The sequence below is a fragment of the Erithacus rubecula genome (assembly GCF_903797595.1).
Source record: "Erithacus rubecula genome assembly, chromosome: 3".
Classification (NCBI taxonomy): Eukaryota; Metazoa; Chordata; class Aves; order Passeriformes; family Muscicapidae; genus Erithacus; species Erithacus rubecula.
Window position 1 is genome coordinate 25,146,700 of NC_136689.1, and position 15,851 is coordinate 25,162,550.

The 15,851-nt window shown below is 41.2% G+C and overlaps 1 protein-coding gene across 2 annotated transcripts in view; it reads left to right on the forward strand.

The window, feature by feature from the left end:
- COLQ (collagen like tail subunit of asymmetric acetylcholinesterase) overlaps nucleotides 1–15,851 on the forward strand; it is a 40,449-nt gene that overhangs the window by 19,598 nt on the left and 5,000 nt on the right. For both annotated transcript variants that reach the window (XM_079300162.1, XM_079300163.1), the window contains 10 exons: nucleotides 1,871–1,933; nucleotides 2,839–2,865; nucleotides 3,480–3,524; nucleotides 4,249–4,284; nucleotides 5,116–5,196; nucleotides 8,324–8,420; nucleotides 10,024–10,163; nucleotides 12,819–12,938; nucleotides 13,512–13,632; nucleotides 15,672–15,774. In XM_079300162.1, the coding sequence (XP_079156288.1) occupies nucleotides 1,871–1,933; nucleotides 2,839–2,865; nucleotides 3,480–3,524; nucleotides 4,249–4,284; nucleotides 5,116–5,196; nucleotides 8,324–8,420; nucleotides 10,024–10,163; nucleotides 12,819–12,938; nucleotides 13,512–13,632; nucleotides 15,672–15,774 (833 nt within the window). The remainder of the gene's footprint in view (nucleotides 1–1,870; nucleotides 1,934–2,838; nucleotides 2,866–3,479; nucleotides 3,525–4,248; nucleotides 4,285–5,115; nucleotides 5,197–8,323; nucleotides 8,421–10,023; nucleotides 10,164–12,818; nucleotides 12,939–13,511; nucleotides 13,633–15,671; nucleotides 15,775–15,851) is intronic.

Sequence of the window (15,851 nt, forward strand, 5' to 3'; positions counted from 1 at the left end):
AATTATAGGACACACTTTGCTACTGTAGAGGGGCTGCTTCACCTGCATTTGTTACAAAAAAACTTCAGAATAGTCCTTTACTAAGTACTGGCTTATGCAAAAGGTGTAACAACTCTTCTCAGGAGCTGTGGTTTATGGAGCTTCTACTGGGACTTTTGAGACAACTTGCTTTTTTTCAATCCAGGATGCATGAGGCTACAGGACTGCACACAACACCTGTTTGAAACTGCTTTTTCTGTAAATCCTTGACTCTTCATTTGCTCTATGAAGGTTGATGCCCCCACCCCAGAGGATGTGATGCATTATCTCTTGATACTGCAGGAACAGTAGGAGGTGACTTGTGAATTCAGCCACATCTGGGAAGCAGACTCTCAAGATCTTCACAGACATGTTAGATGAAGAATATTGTATTGTTGTAGGTGGGAATGTAGGCAAGCAGCAAAATAGTATGTACTTAAAAGAAATCAATGTTCACTTTGAACTGTGAGATGGGAAATGGTTCCCCCCACAAACACATTGTGTGCTATGATTTCCCACAGCAGGAGCAGTGAGGGCAGAGGAAAGGCTCAATCAACCCCTTCCTTCATAATCTTAGTAAAGGAAGAGAGCAAAGCACACAGAAAACTCATACACTCAGTCTTTTCCTTGTATAGGCATTACTTTCATTTATATAATCTTCCTAATTTTGATTTATCTCCTTTGTCTCATTAGTCTAGATCAGTCTATTACTATGCTTTTTCATCTCACTTCTAGAAGCATCCCTTATATTCAGTAGTAATATTTCTCCCTATACCTTAACTGCAAGTCCTACTTGCTGTTTGATTATGATTCTTCTGCTTTTATTGTCCCTCTTGGTCTCTGGTCTTCTGGATACTGGTCTCCTCTGTTCTTTAGGTAGGTTCACAGTTTCATTATTTCTAGTCTTTATAAATTTTATTTTCCTGCCTGTCAGTGAAGGCTCCAGTTGAATACAGTGCAGATCTCTGTGATCACTTCAATTGGTTGTGTCTCTCTTTCCTTTCTCCCCATCTCTGATCTTCACCAAATTCCAATATTCTTCTTCATCATAGATATTTGCTGCATCCCCATCTTGCTGTAAATCTCCAGTAAGCTGATGTTTCTGGCTTTCAAACTCATATTTACCTCTGTGAATATTTGACATTTCTTCAGCTGGGTCTTGTCTTCTGCCACTTTGACACAGCCTTACTTTAGTCCTTATTTCTTCTTCTTCATTCCTTCAATTCTTGTCTGAACTTCTGCAGGGGCAGCAGCCAATGAGAAAATCCTCTCCATTTCTCAGACAGTGAAAGTCAAAGGAAAGTAAGAGCCAAATGTATTCTGCTAGTAGCACTGCTGCATGTCTGGGGGTTCACTCTGTATTTCACAGCAGATATGATTAGCTGACAACAGCCAGGGAAGTGCTTGTAAAACTTTTTCATGGTTTACTGGCTTCAAATGCCAGGGTGTCTTAGAATCACAATAACAGCAGTCACTGTGCCTCCACAAGCCATGAGACATGCAGGAAAATGCCTTTCTTTTCTGCAGCTCAGTGGAGGTGATGCTGGGTAGAGACAATGCACCTTCATGCAGAAAAGGATGCACTGCTGATGGTGGCTTGCTTGCATGTCCTTTAATAACATCTGGGAAAGCTGAAACAAACGTTACTCACACAAGAAAATGCAAACAGAAGAGTAGGATAACATGTGAGGGCTCAGGCAGAATATAATTGCAGTATAGATCCCTGTCCACAACCCTACACCAAGGTGAGACAATTATTTGATATAAAACCTGAACCACTGATCTGTCAGACATTCAAGTATGACCTCATCAGAGAGCCACATTCAATAACTCTCTTTATTGACCCCTTTAGGGTGAAAAGGGAGAGTTGGGTGTGATGGGATTGCCAGGTACAAGAGGACCAATGGGCTCCAAGGTTTGTTAACCAAACACTGCTTTTTCAGACGTTGGTTTCTAACACTCTGCTGACAGCTGCTTCCCTCACAAATTTTCTGGAAAGCATTTGTCAAGATATATGTTTCTAATAGAGATAAAAAAATATGTTCTACATCAAGCAAGGTTATGTTGTCTGTTTGGGCTTGGCTGTGTTTTTGGCTTTTCATAAAAATGCTTTGGTATAAATTTTTAAAAGCAAGCTCAGATATAACTGTATCCCACTAGAGAAATGGAGTTCTTAAGCATATCTGCAGCATTAAATCATGTCTGCAATGTTTTCCACTTGCCTCATAAGGCTGTGGAGATCATTTTGGTCCCCTGCTGGAAGTAGGCATATGCACTGACAGCTGAAATAAATTATGTAATCAATTTATTCAAACAAGAGATTGGAAAAAAGAGCTGAACACCTTTGTTTTCTCTGTTTCTTTAAGAGAAACTCAGTTTTATATTAGTGATCACATTAGATTACTTAAGTATGACTTAAGTATGTTCCCTGGGGGAAAAAACAACAACCAAACAAACAAAACTGAAGAGGAAGATTATTGTTAAAATAATTTTAGATTAATAATTGTGGCATCTAATGCTTTATTTACTGTCAGTTACATTTTATTTCACTTGTTTCAATTTCAAAGCATACTCAAAGCTGCTGGCTTTAACTTGGCTTTTCCATAATGGCTTTTGGGCTGAGTTGTCTTTTCTTTAATTCATATTTCAAAGTTCTGTTTCAGTGCAATTTTAGGAGCTATAAATATTCATTTGCCTTTACATGTTGATGCAATTAATTGTTTGTGCTTCGTTCTTTTTCTTCACTTCAAAGTTTCAAAGTCCGGCTTCTTGGGTGATCTTGAAAGCGAGAAGCATTAAAATATCTGTCATTCCCTTTAGGGTTTTCCTGGAACTAGAGGAGAAAAGGTCAGTGTGACAACAGAATAATGCATAATTTAACATTTGGAAACATGTTTAAAAAAAAGAAAAGTAACTGTAGAAATGAGGTTGGATTTTCATGAAGTCTAAAAGTCCTCCTGAGAAATGAAAACACGTATTGAGAAGGAGCACAGAAGGGCTTGGGCTGGGGTGCTGAAGAAGTGAGTTTTACACCCTGTATCCTCATGATCAAGTTGCTACAGGGAAACTCACTACAGGTTCCCCATCATGAGTAAAATAATTCCTAATTGTTGGTCTGGTTTAGTTAGGTGACACATGTTTTGGCACTGAGACACTTTGTACTCTAGGATCTTACAGTGGGACCTGAACTGGGGAAAGAAGCCAATTGGGGGCAAAAAAATAAAATTTGAAAGTATTATGCCAAGAAAACCATGTATTATAATGTAATTATCTGGGGAGAATGAGTCCCTACAGTCCTTAGCATCAGTTCTGTTATGATATCAGTAATGAAGTATAGCCCTCACTCTGAAGATGTTGCTGTATTCTGTTGACTTCAATAACTCATTGTATAGCAGAAATATTTTTTATTCTTCATGAAATGGTAGTAATTAGGCTGTTGTTCCCCTGTTATCTCTCTTCAGGGATCCAGAGGCGACAGAGGTGACAAAGGAGTCAAAGGAGACCCGGTAATTTTCTGTTCCAGATGGCTGTGAATGTGCATCTGAGGATCAGCGTGCTTCTGACAGGGGAAAACAGGAGGGGCATGGGGGAAAGGAGCCTGAAAGCATCTTCCAGGGAGGGCAGGAGTGGTGAGGGAGAGCAGTGGCTCCTCCTGCTGTGAGGGTGGTGGGGCAGATCCATGTGTGTGAGCTCCCAGCCCAGTGTTCAGGGTATTGATCAGTCACAGGAGCATTTCCCTGGAGAGCACCCTGCCCCTCCTGGGCTGTGCAGCACAGAACCATGGCAGCTCCCAAAATGCTTCCAGCTGGTGATACGATAATGCCAGCAGGGGAAGACATTTGTGGCTTGGGGACTCTTTTAACTATGAAAGAGAAAATAAACTGCTTTTGTTGCAAATGGAGAAATGCTATTCCCAAATGCAGGATTTGGGAGCTGTCCAGGTAGCAGAGCTGCCTGCAGACAAGAGAGCAATTGGGATGATTTTGCCAGAGAAACAGAAACTGGCAGCAGAGAATAAGACAGAGGAGTAATGGCACCATACAAGGAGCCTCATAGTAAAATTTTGCTTATAAATCTCCACCTACTGCATTCCCTGCAGTGCTGAGTCACTGCAGGGGTTTTTGACCAACAGCCACACGTGGCACTTGCCTTTTTTCCTTCCAAGGAAGGTGCAGCTTTGTCAAAGATCACTACATATTTTCTGATTATTTTTCTCCTTTGATTTTGTAGGGAGAAATAGGCTTCCCTGGAATGCTGGGACAAAAAGTAAGTGGGTGTTATATGTTGGGGAGTTGTGTTAAATGCTGAAAAAGGGTCAATGAGGGGATTCAGGGACTTCCTAGACAGTGTAAGACATTGAAGGTCTTTCTTGACTCAGTGACCAGCTCTGCCTGGACTTGATCAAATTCTTTAGGCTTTTTAGCTGAACAGGAAAACTCAGATTTAGCTCTTTGGTGTTGTTTCTCTTGTTTCTCCTCCTGTTTCCTGTTTCCTCCTGTTTAACTGTCCTTATTGCTAGAGTTTTATACATTTGAAACTAATAAATATTTCCTTCTTGATATTCTGAAACAAAATGTCACTACTGTATAGAGCAGTAATAACCCTGGCCAGTTTTTATCATCATTATTCTGTAGTCAAAAAACAATCAAAATGCAGGTGCTGGCTTATAGAAAACCTAAAGGTGGATAATTTTATGACATAATCAAATCAAGTCTCTGAAATGAGAAAAGGAAGTTGCTTCCAGAGAGATTAGAAGGAGTGAATTCACCTTCTTTTCCCTAAGTATTTTCATCACATCTTAACAGCAAAGCAAGATATTGCAAAGGGGTCAGAGAGCTTTCCCAGCCTTGGCCTCTCCAAATCCCTAAGTGTGTTTCTGATCTCATTTGGCCTCATCCTTAGGAAAGGATTTTTGAGGGGCATATGGGTTAATTGTATGAGCTTTTTTTCACTTCACATTTTGTTTTAAAATACTGTACTATAATTTTGGATTTCTACTAAAGAAACAGTGCCAGCTTTATCTAGAGGAATCATGTGAATGAAAGCAATGTGCATCATGTACTCACCTCCTGCTTCCTTCCTTCTGCAACCACCAAGGGAGAGATGGGCCCCAAGGGACAGTCTGGAGTGCCAGGACACAGAGGACCCATAGGAAGACCTGGAAAACGAGGCAAACAAGTAGGACCACGGTGTTTCCTCCTCCTGTGACTCATGGCATCTGTGTGATTGTGTGGTCTAAGCTCTTCTACCATGTGGACAGAAGCCCTGGAACACCTCACAGGCATGCACAGACTACACAGGAGTGACAACTTCAGCTTTAGGGCTGGGGTCTTGTCTGCAGCATCCAGCTCCCTGCCCTTGCAGCATGGGAAAGGTTGTTTTTATCCTGGATTGGTAACAAACTCTTTTAATACAATTCGATCTTGAAGTCTTCCTTTGAATCCTAAGCAGCACAAAGCTGTGATCCCAGCCCCACCTGACAGCTAGAGAGCTCAAAATTGTGCTAGCAGAGCTGTATTTTCAGAGTTTCAGGTGAATTGTAGAGACTTGGAATTGTGTGTCAATTGGATACACCAATACATTTCAGTGTAGAGGCTTAGCTGGAAGTAGTTTATTTGCAAGCTTGTTATGTCAGCACAGCAAGAAAAGGCACATCCCTGCTTCACTCCTGTTCTAGTGAGAGCATCTGAGGTGATAAAACAGCCAGTGTGGGGTAAAAAGAAGACTTGGGTGTTAGTGAGGAAATAATAGGTCTCCAAGTAAGGAAGATATGTGCAATGGAAGTCTGCTAGATGACCCACAAGAAATATTTTTCAGTCCTGCACTTGTCAGGTTTGAAAAGTTGGTGAGTGCTCTTTGCTGGTTTTGAGCAGTTTGCTTTTACTTTTTTTTTTTTTTTTTTTTTTTTGACTCAGTTAATCTGTCCTGTCTATGTGCTGTGGAATATCTTTGCACAGCATGTGGCAAGAGAAGATGCAGTGGCTGCAGATCAGCTTGATCACCATCCTCACTTGACCTTAGACATTTTGTCACCTTACACAATGGCTTAATAAAAACCTGGTGACATAAGCATGTCATAATTTAAAGCAACAATCAGTGTGACTAAAAGAACTGTAGCCTGGCCCTAGACTGGTGTTTCCAGTCCCAAGGCTCAGTACACAAACCCCTTTCTGGTGCACTGAAGGCAATCTTAGCATTAATTCAGCATGAAAAGAGAGGTTTCCTTCTCTGTAACTTGTGAACTTGCTATTTCCTTTCTTCTTTTCTAATCGTTTGAAAGAATTGGGAGTGGCATTTGAAGGCTCTGTGGGTCTGGCTGCCACCTTGAAGTGCTGTAGCTGTCTGGCTGTTTGCTCAGCTGAGAGGGTAATTTCCACCAGCATGGGGCCATTTCCTGTCTCCTGATCCAGCTGACATGCCAAGATAAAAGCAGCTAAATTAAGCAGGTGTCACTTCCACTTCCATTTTGAGATATGTCTTGATTAGCTCACTGACATCTTCAGCTCTCCCTGCCTCTGGGACAGGCTCTTCCTGAAAGGTGGCCAGGAGCTGGGGGTCACAAGTCACAGCCTTAGGCTGCTGGCTGAGATAAAACACCCAAGGCTTTATAACTTGGGAACTGACCCCAAGCAAACCCAGGTCTAGAGTTTCAGTCTTGAGAAGGAGGAATGACTTAGGGCTTTAGGTAATGCTACTTCGAAAGAAATACAAATATTGTCAATGAGAAAAGCTTCTCTCAATGTTGTGGGCACATGTGAAAGGTAAACAAGGCAAAAACATTAAACATCAACCCTTGCCATTATTATTTAAGCCACCATTATTTAAGCAGGGCAGCATTAAGCAGTCATCCCTTGTTTTCAACCAGCACACATCCTACTGGCACCATCTTGCCTCTGTCAAATTGCTGTTGTGTGGGAGATTTCCCACAGTCTTCTTTGGGGCTCCAAAATCTTGGTCTGCTAGTTCTGTGTTGCATAATGTAAGAAGCAATTAGAGATCAGCATCACTGACATTCACATAAATCTTGAAGTATTTTTATGGCTTAGAGCTTACCTAATAGAATTAAACAAAACCAATATTCAATTAGTTCTTTATAGGCCATGGCAAAATCAGCCCTCCTCTGCTGCAGTGGTGCAAATGGCATTCAAACATATCCATGGGATGTAACATATCATGTAACAACAATTATTTCAGCATATATTACTATATAAACTTTGCTACTCTTAAACTAGACATGCAACCGTTCATTGTATGATTCTGAATGCACATTAACCTGAAATTACACCATCTTCAAGGAAATAACATCATTTGCCATTAAAAGAAAGGTTACATTGTATACATCATTTTTATTATGCTAAATAATATTTGCTGTTACATAAAAATCAAGTCAGATATTTAAACTTGAAACTATGTAATACACTTCTGAAATATAAAGCTGAGAAATCCAAGCCTTGGAGAGTATATGAGTAGGAAGATAAATACAGTTATTTTTAATAAGTGTCACAGTATTAAATTCAGTAGCAAAAAATGAGAAGGTGCCAAAGAGTTCTAGGTTGAAACTTCCAAATGCCTAAGGGTATGGCTGCACAAACAAGCTCTCATGAGGTAAATTAGGGCTGATTTTTGAGAATATGAGTTATTGTGTGTTAACTGTGTGTAAGCCCCTCTCCCACAGGTAATTTTGCAGCATTTACTATTTGTTTGGCTGCCAGAGGGACACCATTTCTCAGCATGGTGCTGCTAAACATTAACCTGCACTTGCATGGCTGAGCTCTTGCCTGGCTTGTGATCATTTGTTATTGTAATATAGCCATTGTTATCATAGCTATACCCATGGTGAAAGTCAAGGAGATGCAGGAATCCAGGCACCCCAAACATTCTGAAAATAGTGTGTGTGTCAGAGTCATTAGTGATCCTGAAGGCTGGGACTGGGAAATGTCACTGTGGAAGCCCTTGGCAGCTCCTCGGTGGTTTTCCCCTTTCTTTCCCAGCAGAACTCACTCCTAGAGAGTTACAGGGGTTAAAAAGGCATCCTTATAGAAAAGCTATCAAATTATTGAAGTCAGAGCAGGGTGATTCCTGACTCCTCACAGGGCAGATGCCTGTAGCCATTCCCATTTGGATCAGAAGCCCTGCCTGGGCATGCCTTTCTGTCTCCATGTAGCAGAGGAGAGCCCTTGTTCCTGAGGAGGTGTCCATGAAGTTCATGCTTCTTCTGGCTTCTTTCTTAAATGGGAAGCCAGTGCTGGCTGGAAGAGGTTGTTTGTTACTGGCAGCTTGGCCAAGGATGTCTCTTCTCTTCCAGGGACTCAAGGGAGACATTGGACCTGCAGGTGTCATGGGCCCCCCTGGCAGACCTGGTCCTGTTGGCCAGCCTGGCCCCCCTGGACCCTCAGGATTAGGTAAGCCAAAAATGAGGTGACCTCCCCAAAAGTGTCCCTGCTCCCCAGCACCTCCTGGCTCATCAGGCCCCTCTGCACAAAGTGCTGCAGGACTTTGTTTGCTTCTCCTTCAATGGCAAGGAGAGGATTCCTCCTGAAGGCAGGTCATGCCGACCTCATCCATTAAAAGGACTCTACATCTTACTTTAAAGCCTTCTTTATGGCTTCTGATGTTTCAGATAAAACCAGAACTAAAGCCTATGTGGTCCCTGAGGGATTTTTGTAGATGGGGACAATGAAAAGCCATCTGGCAGCCTTGGAGAGACTAGGTAATCTCCATCATCAAAGGTCTGATTCTCCAGATATCCTGGTTTACAGTGAAAAACTGTGATTTCTAATCAGCCAGGACATGTTCACTCTGTAGAGCTCTGCAAGAGAAAAACAGATGAGATTCAAGTTCTAGTGTCATTACAGAAAGAAGGGAAGAGAATGGAAAGGGATAGGAGTCAGGGGGAAAAAAAAGCAGTGTAGAAAAACTCTCAATATAATTAAGTGCTTGAGATCTATGCTCACTCTAACTGTGTATGCTGCAGAAATGAGAAAACCTCATAATAACATAATTGTACATCCTCAGAGCTGTGCATGCACATGAACCCTTGGATATGAACATGAAGGACAATACATGACCCACAATACACAATGTCCCCTTCCTTTTTGCTTTCCCTTTTCCTTCCCTTGCTTGCATTAGCAGACAGGAGGTCTCTTCTAGTGGTGGTGTGGAAATGGAACATCTGTGAAGCTGGGCACAGCTTCAGAATCTTCATATATCTCATGTCTCCCATTAAGAAGCATCTTTGTTTGAGTAAATTAGCTGAAAGTTTTTATCACCATACTGATGGGAAAGCATCCAGGACCTTGAGATCACTTTTTCAAGGCTTTATTCCATCCACAGAAAGTTTATGTGTCAGTGTTATTAATCCTTTTTCCTCTAGAATATAAATTCTGGTCCTAAAAGACATTTCTGTAATGATGCCACAGCTTGCAGTATGACCACAGTGGCTCATAATCTAAATCTTCAGAGCAGTGCATCTTTGCCAAAGTTTGAAAGTCAAAAAGCAGGATTATGGGGTTTTTAATGTTTAATTAAAACATTTAAAAGCTCCTGTATTTTTAGTTGAGTTTTTACTGTACAGAAACCTGTAAAACAGCATTGCTCAAGTGGTTGTGCAGAGGTACAGGTCCAATGTGTTGGACATATACAGAGACTGATTCTACAAAACTTGGTGCTGCAGAGTGATCTGTGTGTTCATCTTGTCCTGAATTTCTGTAGCTTCAAACAAACTGACATTTGTTCTAAGCAAATGGTCTCTCTCTTCCTCTGTAAAACTGGTAGAAAATTTCAAAAGGTAATCTGAAAAAATATGACTGTGGTAAAAAACTGGCATCTTTCTCCTGAAGTACTAGAAGCCTTCTTTCATTTCCCAGTGGATTTGGTGGGAGATGTGCCTATCTAAAAACTTGGGTAAATGCAAATATCCACCTGACCTGTTCTTTTCCCACTAGGGCTGTGTTTGTGTATTGTGTGTAACTTCATAACAAGGCAAGCTGTTCCTCTGCTTTCTAGGGCAATTTGCAATAGGACCAAAGGGAGAAAGAGGACTTCCAGGGCCTCCAGGGAGATGTCTCTGCAGAAACCCACAACATATGAGTAACCCATCATATGAGGAATCTCTGTTTGGACAAGGCTACCCAAAAGTTCCTGCAGTAAGTAGGTTTTCTGGGAGGGCTTGTGAGCAGCTCTTAAGTGCTTTAGTTATGAAAAGTGTTGTACTCACTATTATTTCTTCATTTAGTAGGAAGATATGTGGGCAATGTGTGATTTCTAGTACCAAAAAACTTTGAGATCCAGCTAGTGCAAAAGAGTTCAGCCTCATGACTTGTTGTGTGATTGATGTGCTGAAATGCAGCTGTTCCAAAACATCAGTAAGGTAGCAGAGGTTTGGAAATGTTTTTCAAGCCTAAGGATGCTCTCCTTCATCTACTACTGACATATATCATCTTTTTATTTAATGCAAACAAAATTTATTTCAGATTGGTCAGTAAAGTAAGTATCTTTTGTTTGTTTGGGGCTTTTTTAAGATAGTGATTTCAGAATTCAATATTGGGATCACACATTTCACATATGCAATAGAGCTTTCTCCCAAAGAACAGACACTCAAGAGGAGTTCCCACAAACCATGACAATCAGGTGTCTGGGCTCCAGTCTGCAGACATACACATTATATAGCTAATTCCCACCTCCAGCCTTGAAAGCACTTTTATGAGCAAATTGGACAAAATAAAGGACAAGGCATTGATGAAATGTGACCAAGCAATTTTTAATCACTGGTTTCTTAGGGCTTTGTAGTGTTCATGTGCTTCTCCTTCTGCTGGGCCCTGCCTTATCATTCTGTGCACTTTAGCACTCAGTAATGAAGATGCTCCCTTGCTGCTGTAGCTCAGCCACTCTACCCATGCAAGTGGAAATGGTCTGGTGCCTGGCTTTCTGTGAATGTCAGTGAGCAGCACTTAGCTTTGTTAAAGCCACACCTGTCACACTGTCAGAAAGCTGTCACAGTGTGTGGAAGGGACACACAACACCATCCAACTGGGTTATTGAGCTCAGCCTTTTGCACAAGTGAGTTTCAGGTCTTGTCAGCTGTGTCAGCTGCTCGCTCATCCCTGGCTGTGGTGCATTAGAAAAAACCCTTCTGTTGTTTTGAAAACATAAGGTGAGAGATGAATATATTGAAAGAAAGGTGCATATCACACCACACTGTGTGCAGAAAAAATCTCATGTACTTGCAGTCTGGAGAACTCACAGGAGAAGCTTTAAGGCTCACCACATAATGTATAGGTCTTATTGCCTTCCTTCTCCTTCACACACAGTTTAATATCAGATCTTAAAAGAGAGTGTAAATATCTAAAATAGCATACACCATCACTATGAGCCCCCAAGTGCCATTTTGTTGCCAGGAGTGTGGGATGGCAAAAAGGCAAGGCTTAGCTCTGGAAACGAAGCATTTCCAGAGCATCAGTCCCTATATTCCTACCCACCCCATTTGTTTTACTCTCTCAAGTGAAAATAGCATTTTAACTTAAACTAGAGCTTAAACATCAGTATTGTTAATCCTGTCCATATCCCCAAGTAGCAGCTTTGAAACCTGTATTGGGCCACTCGAAAGCTCTTGTCAGAGTTCCATGGCTGCACATGGGTGAGATCCAGATGAGGTGCTCTGTGCCCTGGCCTGTGGTTTGCCAAAGCAGCACATCCCCAGTGCCATCACCCATGCACCCAGCAGCTCCTCCAGAGGAGAGCACAGGCTGGAAAACAAAGTGCTGGTTTTCTATCACTGGCTTAGATTCATTTAATTTTTTTAATCTTGTGCAATTTTAAAGGCTCCTATCTCTAATGGTTTGACACAGGACAGTTCTGTTACTGATTTCAAGAGAAACTGGAGCTCTGATGCTGAGCTCCTGAACACAATTAAAGAACCAGTTCTGTGCTGGCTTCCCATTTCTTTGCTTTCTTTCATTCAAGCTGAAGGCATTTTTATTCAATGCTTCTTTAATAAAATTGGCCTTTATCCAGGGTTATGGGAATACTCTGCTATGTAAAAATTTCAGGGTAACTTGTTTTTAAAAGAGCCAATTCTGTTTATGCTGGTGAGAATAGACTCAGCCTTAAATCCATTTTGCTCAGAAGCACTCCATTTGCTTTTTCTTAATTTAAAAATTACTGGAATCTTGCAAAAATTAAATCGATTAAGTTGCTGAAGGAAGATATTATTTCCTAATGCCTCTTACATCCAATTTCAGTGACCAAGGCATTAAAAAAATGGGTAAGAGAGAAGCTTGTCCTAAATTTTCCATTTTGAACTAATCTTTTTTTCAGTGTAATTGAAGACTTTAGACCACATTATATGTATAAAGAAACATGTATTTTAGTGCCAGTTAAATCTAAAGAAAGCACAAAGTGGTTAAAGTTGGGTGAAGTTGTATTGAGCCATGCATTATTTATTTTACAGCCACAAACATTCCTGAAAAGTTATAGTGAATCCATAAAAAGCATTTATGCCCATTTAGATTTTGCAATTGTTTCTGCACCAAACCATTTGAACATCAAAAAGTTCTTCTCACCAGTGATTGTGCACCAGTATTTGTATGATTTTTTCCTGACGATGTGGATTTCAAAATAGGGGTCCAGGAAACACCATTTCCCTGAGTGTAAGTTCTCATCTCCTCTCTTTCTGAAAACAACTGAACCATTTTTTTCTGTATTATTTACTTATTTGAAGAGATATATGCCAAACTAGATTCTGTGACAATCCAAAAATCTTCCTGAGAAGGTTACCAACCACCTCTTTTTCTGTGCCCCAGATTTTTGTGGTGAATAATCAAGAAGAATTGGACCGGTTAAACACTGAAAATGCATTAGCTTTTAGAAGAGATCAGAGATCTTTGTATTTCAAGGATACCTTTGGATGGCTCCCAGTCCAGGTGAAAATATGACTGTGGTCTCAGAAAACTTGTGAGTGTATGTTTCATTTTGAAATACAGAACACACTTCAGGTGTCATACAGAATCAATTAAGCAAATGGGGGGAATGTTAGTTTTTGAGCCCTGACACAACTGTACATAATTCTGTGAATTTTAATTACTGGGGAATTAACTCAGCAGTGTTGCAGGTTTTGCTAACCTCCCTGTGAACCAGGTTCCACTGGTGAGCAAACTGGAGCAGAGTTCAGGGAATTACGGTATAAAAGAGAGTTTTGATTTAATACAAAATAAGACAAAACTCACCAGGGTACAAAGCTGCAGAACTAAAACCCTGCAAAGTAAATTCATATATTTCCTCATTTATTCAAAGAGCTAAGATAAGTCCTGCTGAAATTAACAGCAGGATCCTTATTGTGTCTACTGGACTTTGGATCAGACTCTGTATAAAACCTCTGACCAACGAAGATATAAAAACCTGTTTGTGGAGTCTGCCCCCCCGAGCCCTTCACCCCTGCCTGCTCTGCAGGCTGCTGCTGGTCTGGCTCAGTAACCACTGTGTGTTTGCCTGGCCAGCTCAGCCCTCTGTACCCCATGGATTACCGCCTGGAGGACGGGGCTACCTGCGGAGACGGGGTCGTGCAGGATGGGGAGGAGTGCGACGACGGCAACGCAGTGGTGACCGACGACTGCATCAGTAAGTGACAGCACAGCAGGAGGGGCTTCTCCTCATTGCAGTGCCTGCGCCGCAGGGTGCACGGCTCCAAACCAAGGGGAGCCCGTGTGGTTTGTGGCACAGTGGACACGGGATGGAAACTGAGGCTTTGGCACATGTGGGTGGCACACAGCAGCACAGGACAGAGGTGGCAGCAGCACTTCTCTTGCTGAGTCAGTCACTGCATTTAGGGGCAGCAGCTGGTTTACACACACCTTTCCTGCTGCAGCACACCTTTGCAATGCAGCACAATCCTTGGGGTAGACACTGAACCTTACTGTTTTTTAGGGTAAAATAGATCCTGAGTCCAGAAACACCCCTTTGGATTTTGTTATTCACTTGCTTGAGAAAATGTCTACCCACTACCTTCACTATTAGGTTTAGATAACATTTAATTCATGTCTATTCCATCTTCGCTCCATTTTGCTGATTGTGAGTAGCAAAGAGCATATAAGCATTTGGACAGCTGTGGCAACCTTCACATCTCCCTCTCAGTTACTTTTAAAGCTTTAATCCTTCCCCAGAGCACAGCCCTACACCATCTCCACATAGTAGGTTTGGTGCTCTGCTGCTCCCAGCAAAGGGATACTTCTTCATTTTTCAGAATGGTATCAACCAACATTGAAAGATGCAATTTTTCATTCATATATACCCCCATTTTTCAGCCTGACTTTGAAAATGGGGTGTATGCAGCCATGCCCTATGCAAGTTTCTCCATTCACCTGTCCATCACCCCCATTCCCCTTATAACTTAGGAATCTCCACCAACTTCTCAATGACAAAAGAAAGAGATTTCAAAGGCAATCAGTCCCAACAGGTCTAGGGAGACATTTAAATGAAAGCCCCTCTAAGCTTGCCTGACTGCAGAGTGCTCCAGAGACAGCAGGATGTCTCCTGTTTCCAGACATGAGAAAACAATTAAATTAGAATTTGCAGTCAACTGTGGGGAACAACCATGTGGGAAGATAGTGTTCATTAGTTCTAGAGCCTGCAAAATTGTGCACTCTGTGCTATGCATTAGGCAAAGTCTCAATGGAGGCCTTGCAATACAGTTTGCTGAAACTGATGTGACCCATCACTGAAAATTTGGAAATGACCACATTGTCATCATTCTTCTCCTGGAAAAATCTAACAAAATGTTAAATGGATTGTATTGTAAAAAAGCTTGTTGGTCTCAGAAGCATCAATTTCTGACAAACACATCCTTGGTGCAATTCATTAATAATTTCTATTTGTAAATAAGCCACTTATAAACTCCCTGTCTGTTTAATCTTTTGCTTAACACCAATGCGTTCTCCCAGAAGATGTCAAAGGCATTTTAACTAAATGAATTTGTTCACTTTAGAAAGTCCTTCTCAATATGCTGAAGATATCAAAATCAAAGTCCAGTTGCTAAAATGACAAACAATCCCACAAATTACTGCAGCCTACATGTCAGTCACCATGGGAAAAAAGTGACAAGTCCCACTCACGCTCAAGCCAGTACGAGTTAGCAGTGGGAAGAATATGGTTTTGGCAACTTTTACTTATCTTATTTTTTTATAGACAGGCTGCATCATTCTGTTCATATGTAGCAACTCATGGCAGGCAAAAACAGATATTGTGCAGAACTGGGTAAAGGTCTAGGCTGGGAATTTCAAACCAGTCAACGATCCAAGGTTGTTTTTTTAAGATTATGACTTCCCCAAATCATTTATGTTAACTGTATTTCATATCACCCTTAACTTGTTTTGATGGTAATTGTCTATGGCAATAATAAGTTTTGAATAAGTGCTGTTTGACTGATCCTGTAGTAATTATTTTTATTAAGAATCCCTTATTTCCCTTGGTCACTGAAATTAGACTTTAAAAAAGCACATTCTTCATAGTGAAGAGTATTGTTCCTTTTAAGTTGGTCCTTACTGAATGCTTTCCCCAAAATATCTTGCTTTAAAATTAATCCTTAAAAATCTAGTTCTACTTTACTGTTTCTTTTGCAAACGAGGTGCCTGGAAGGTGTTTCTTTCTTTGTTTCTCACTAGGGTGCCGCCGTGCCTATTGCGGAGATGGCTACAAGCACGAGGGGGTTGAAGACTGTGATGGGATGGATTTTGGATATTTGACATGTAGAACATACCTTCCTGGGTATGTAAGAGGAGGTCTTCACTTTGGTTTGGTGGATTTTTGGTTGGTTTTTTATTGGGTATTTTTGTGTGTGTTTT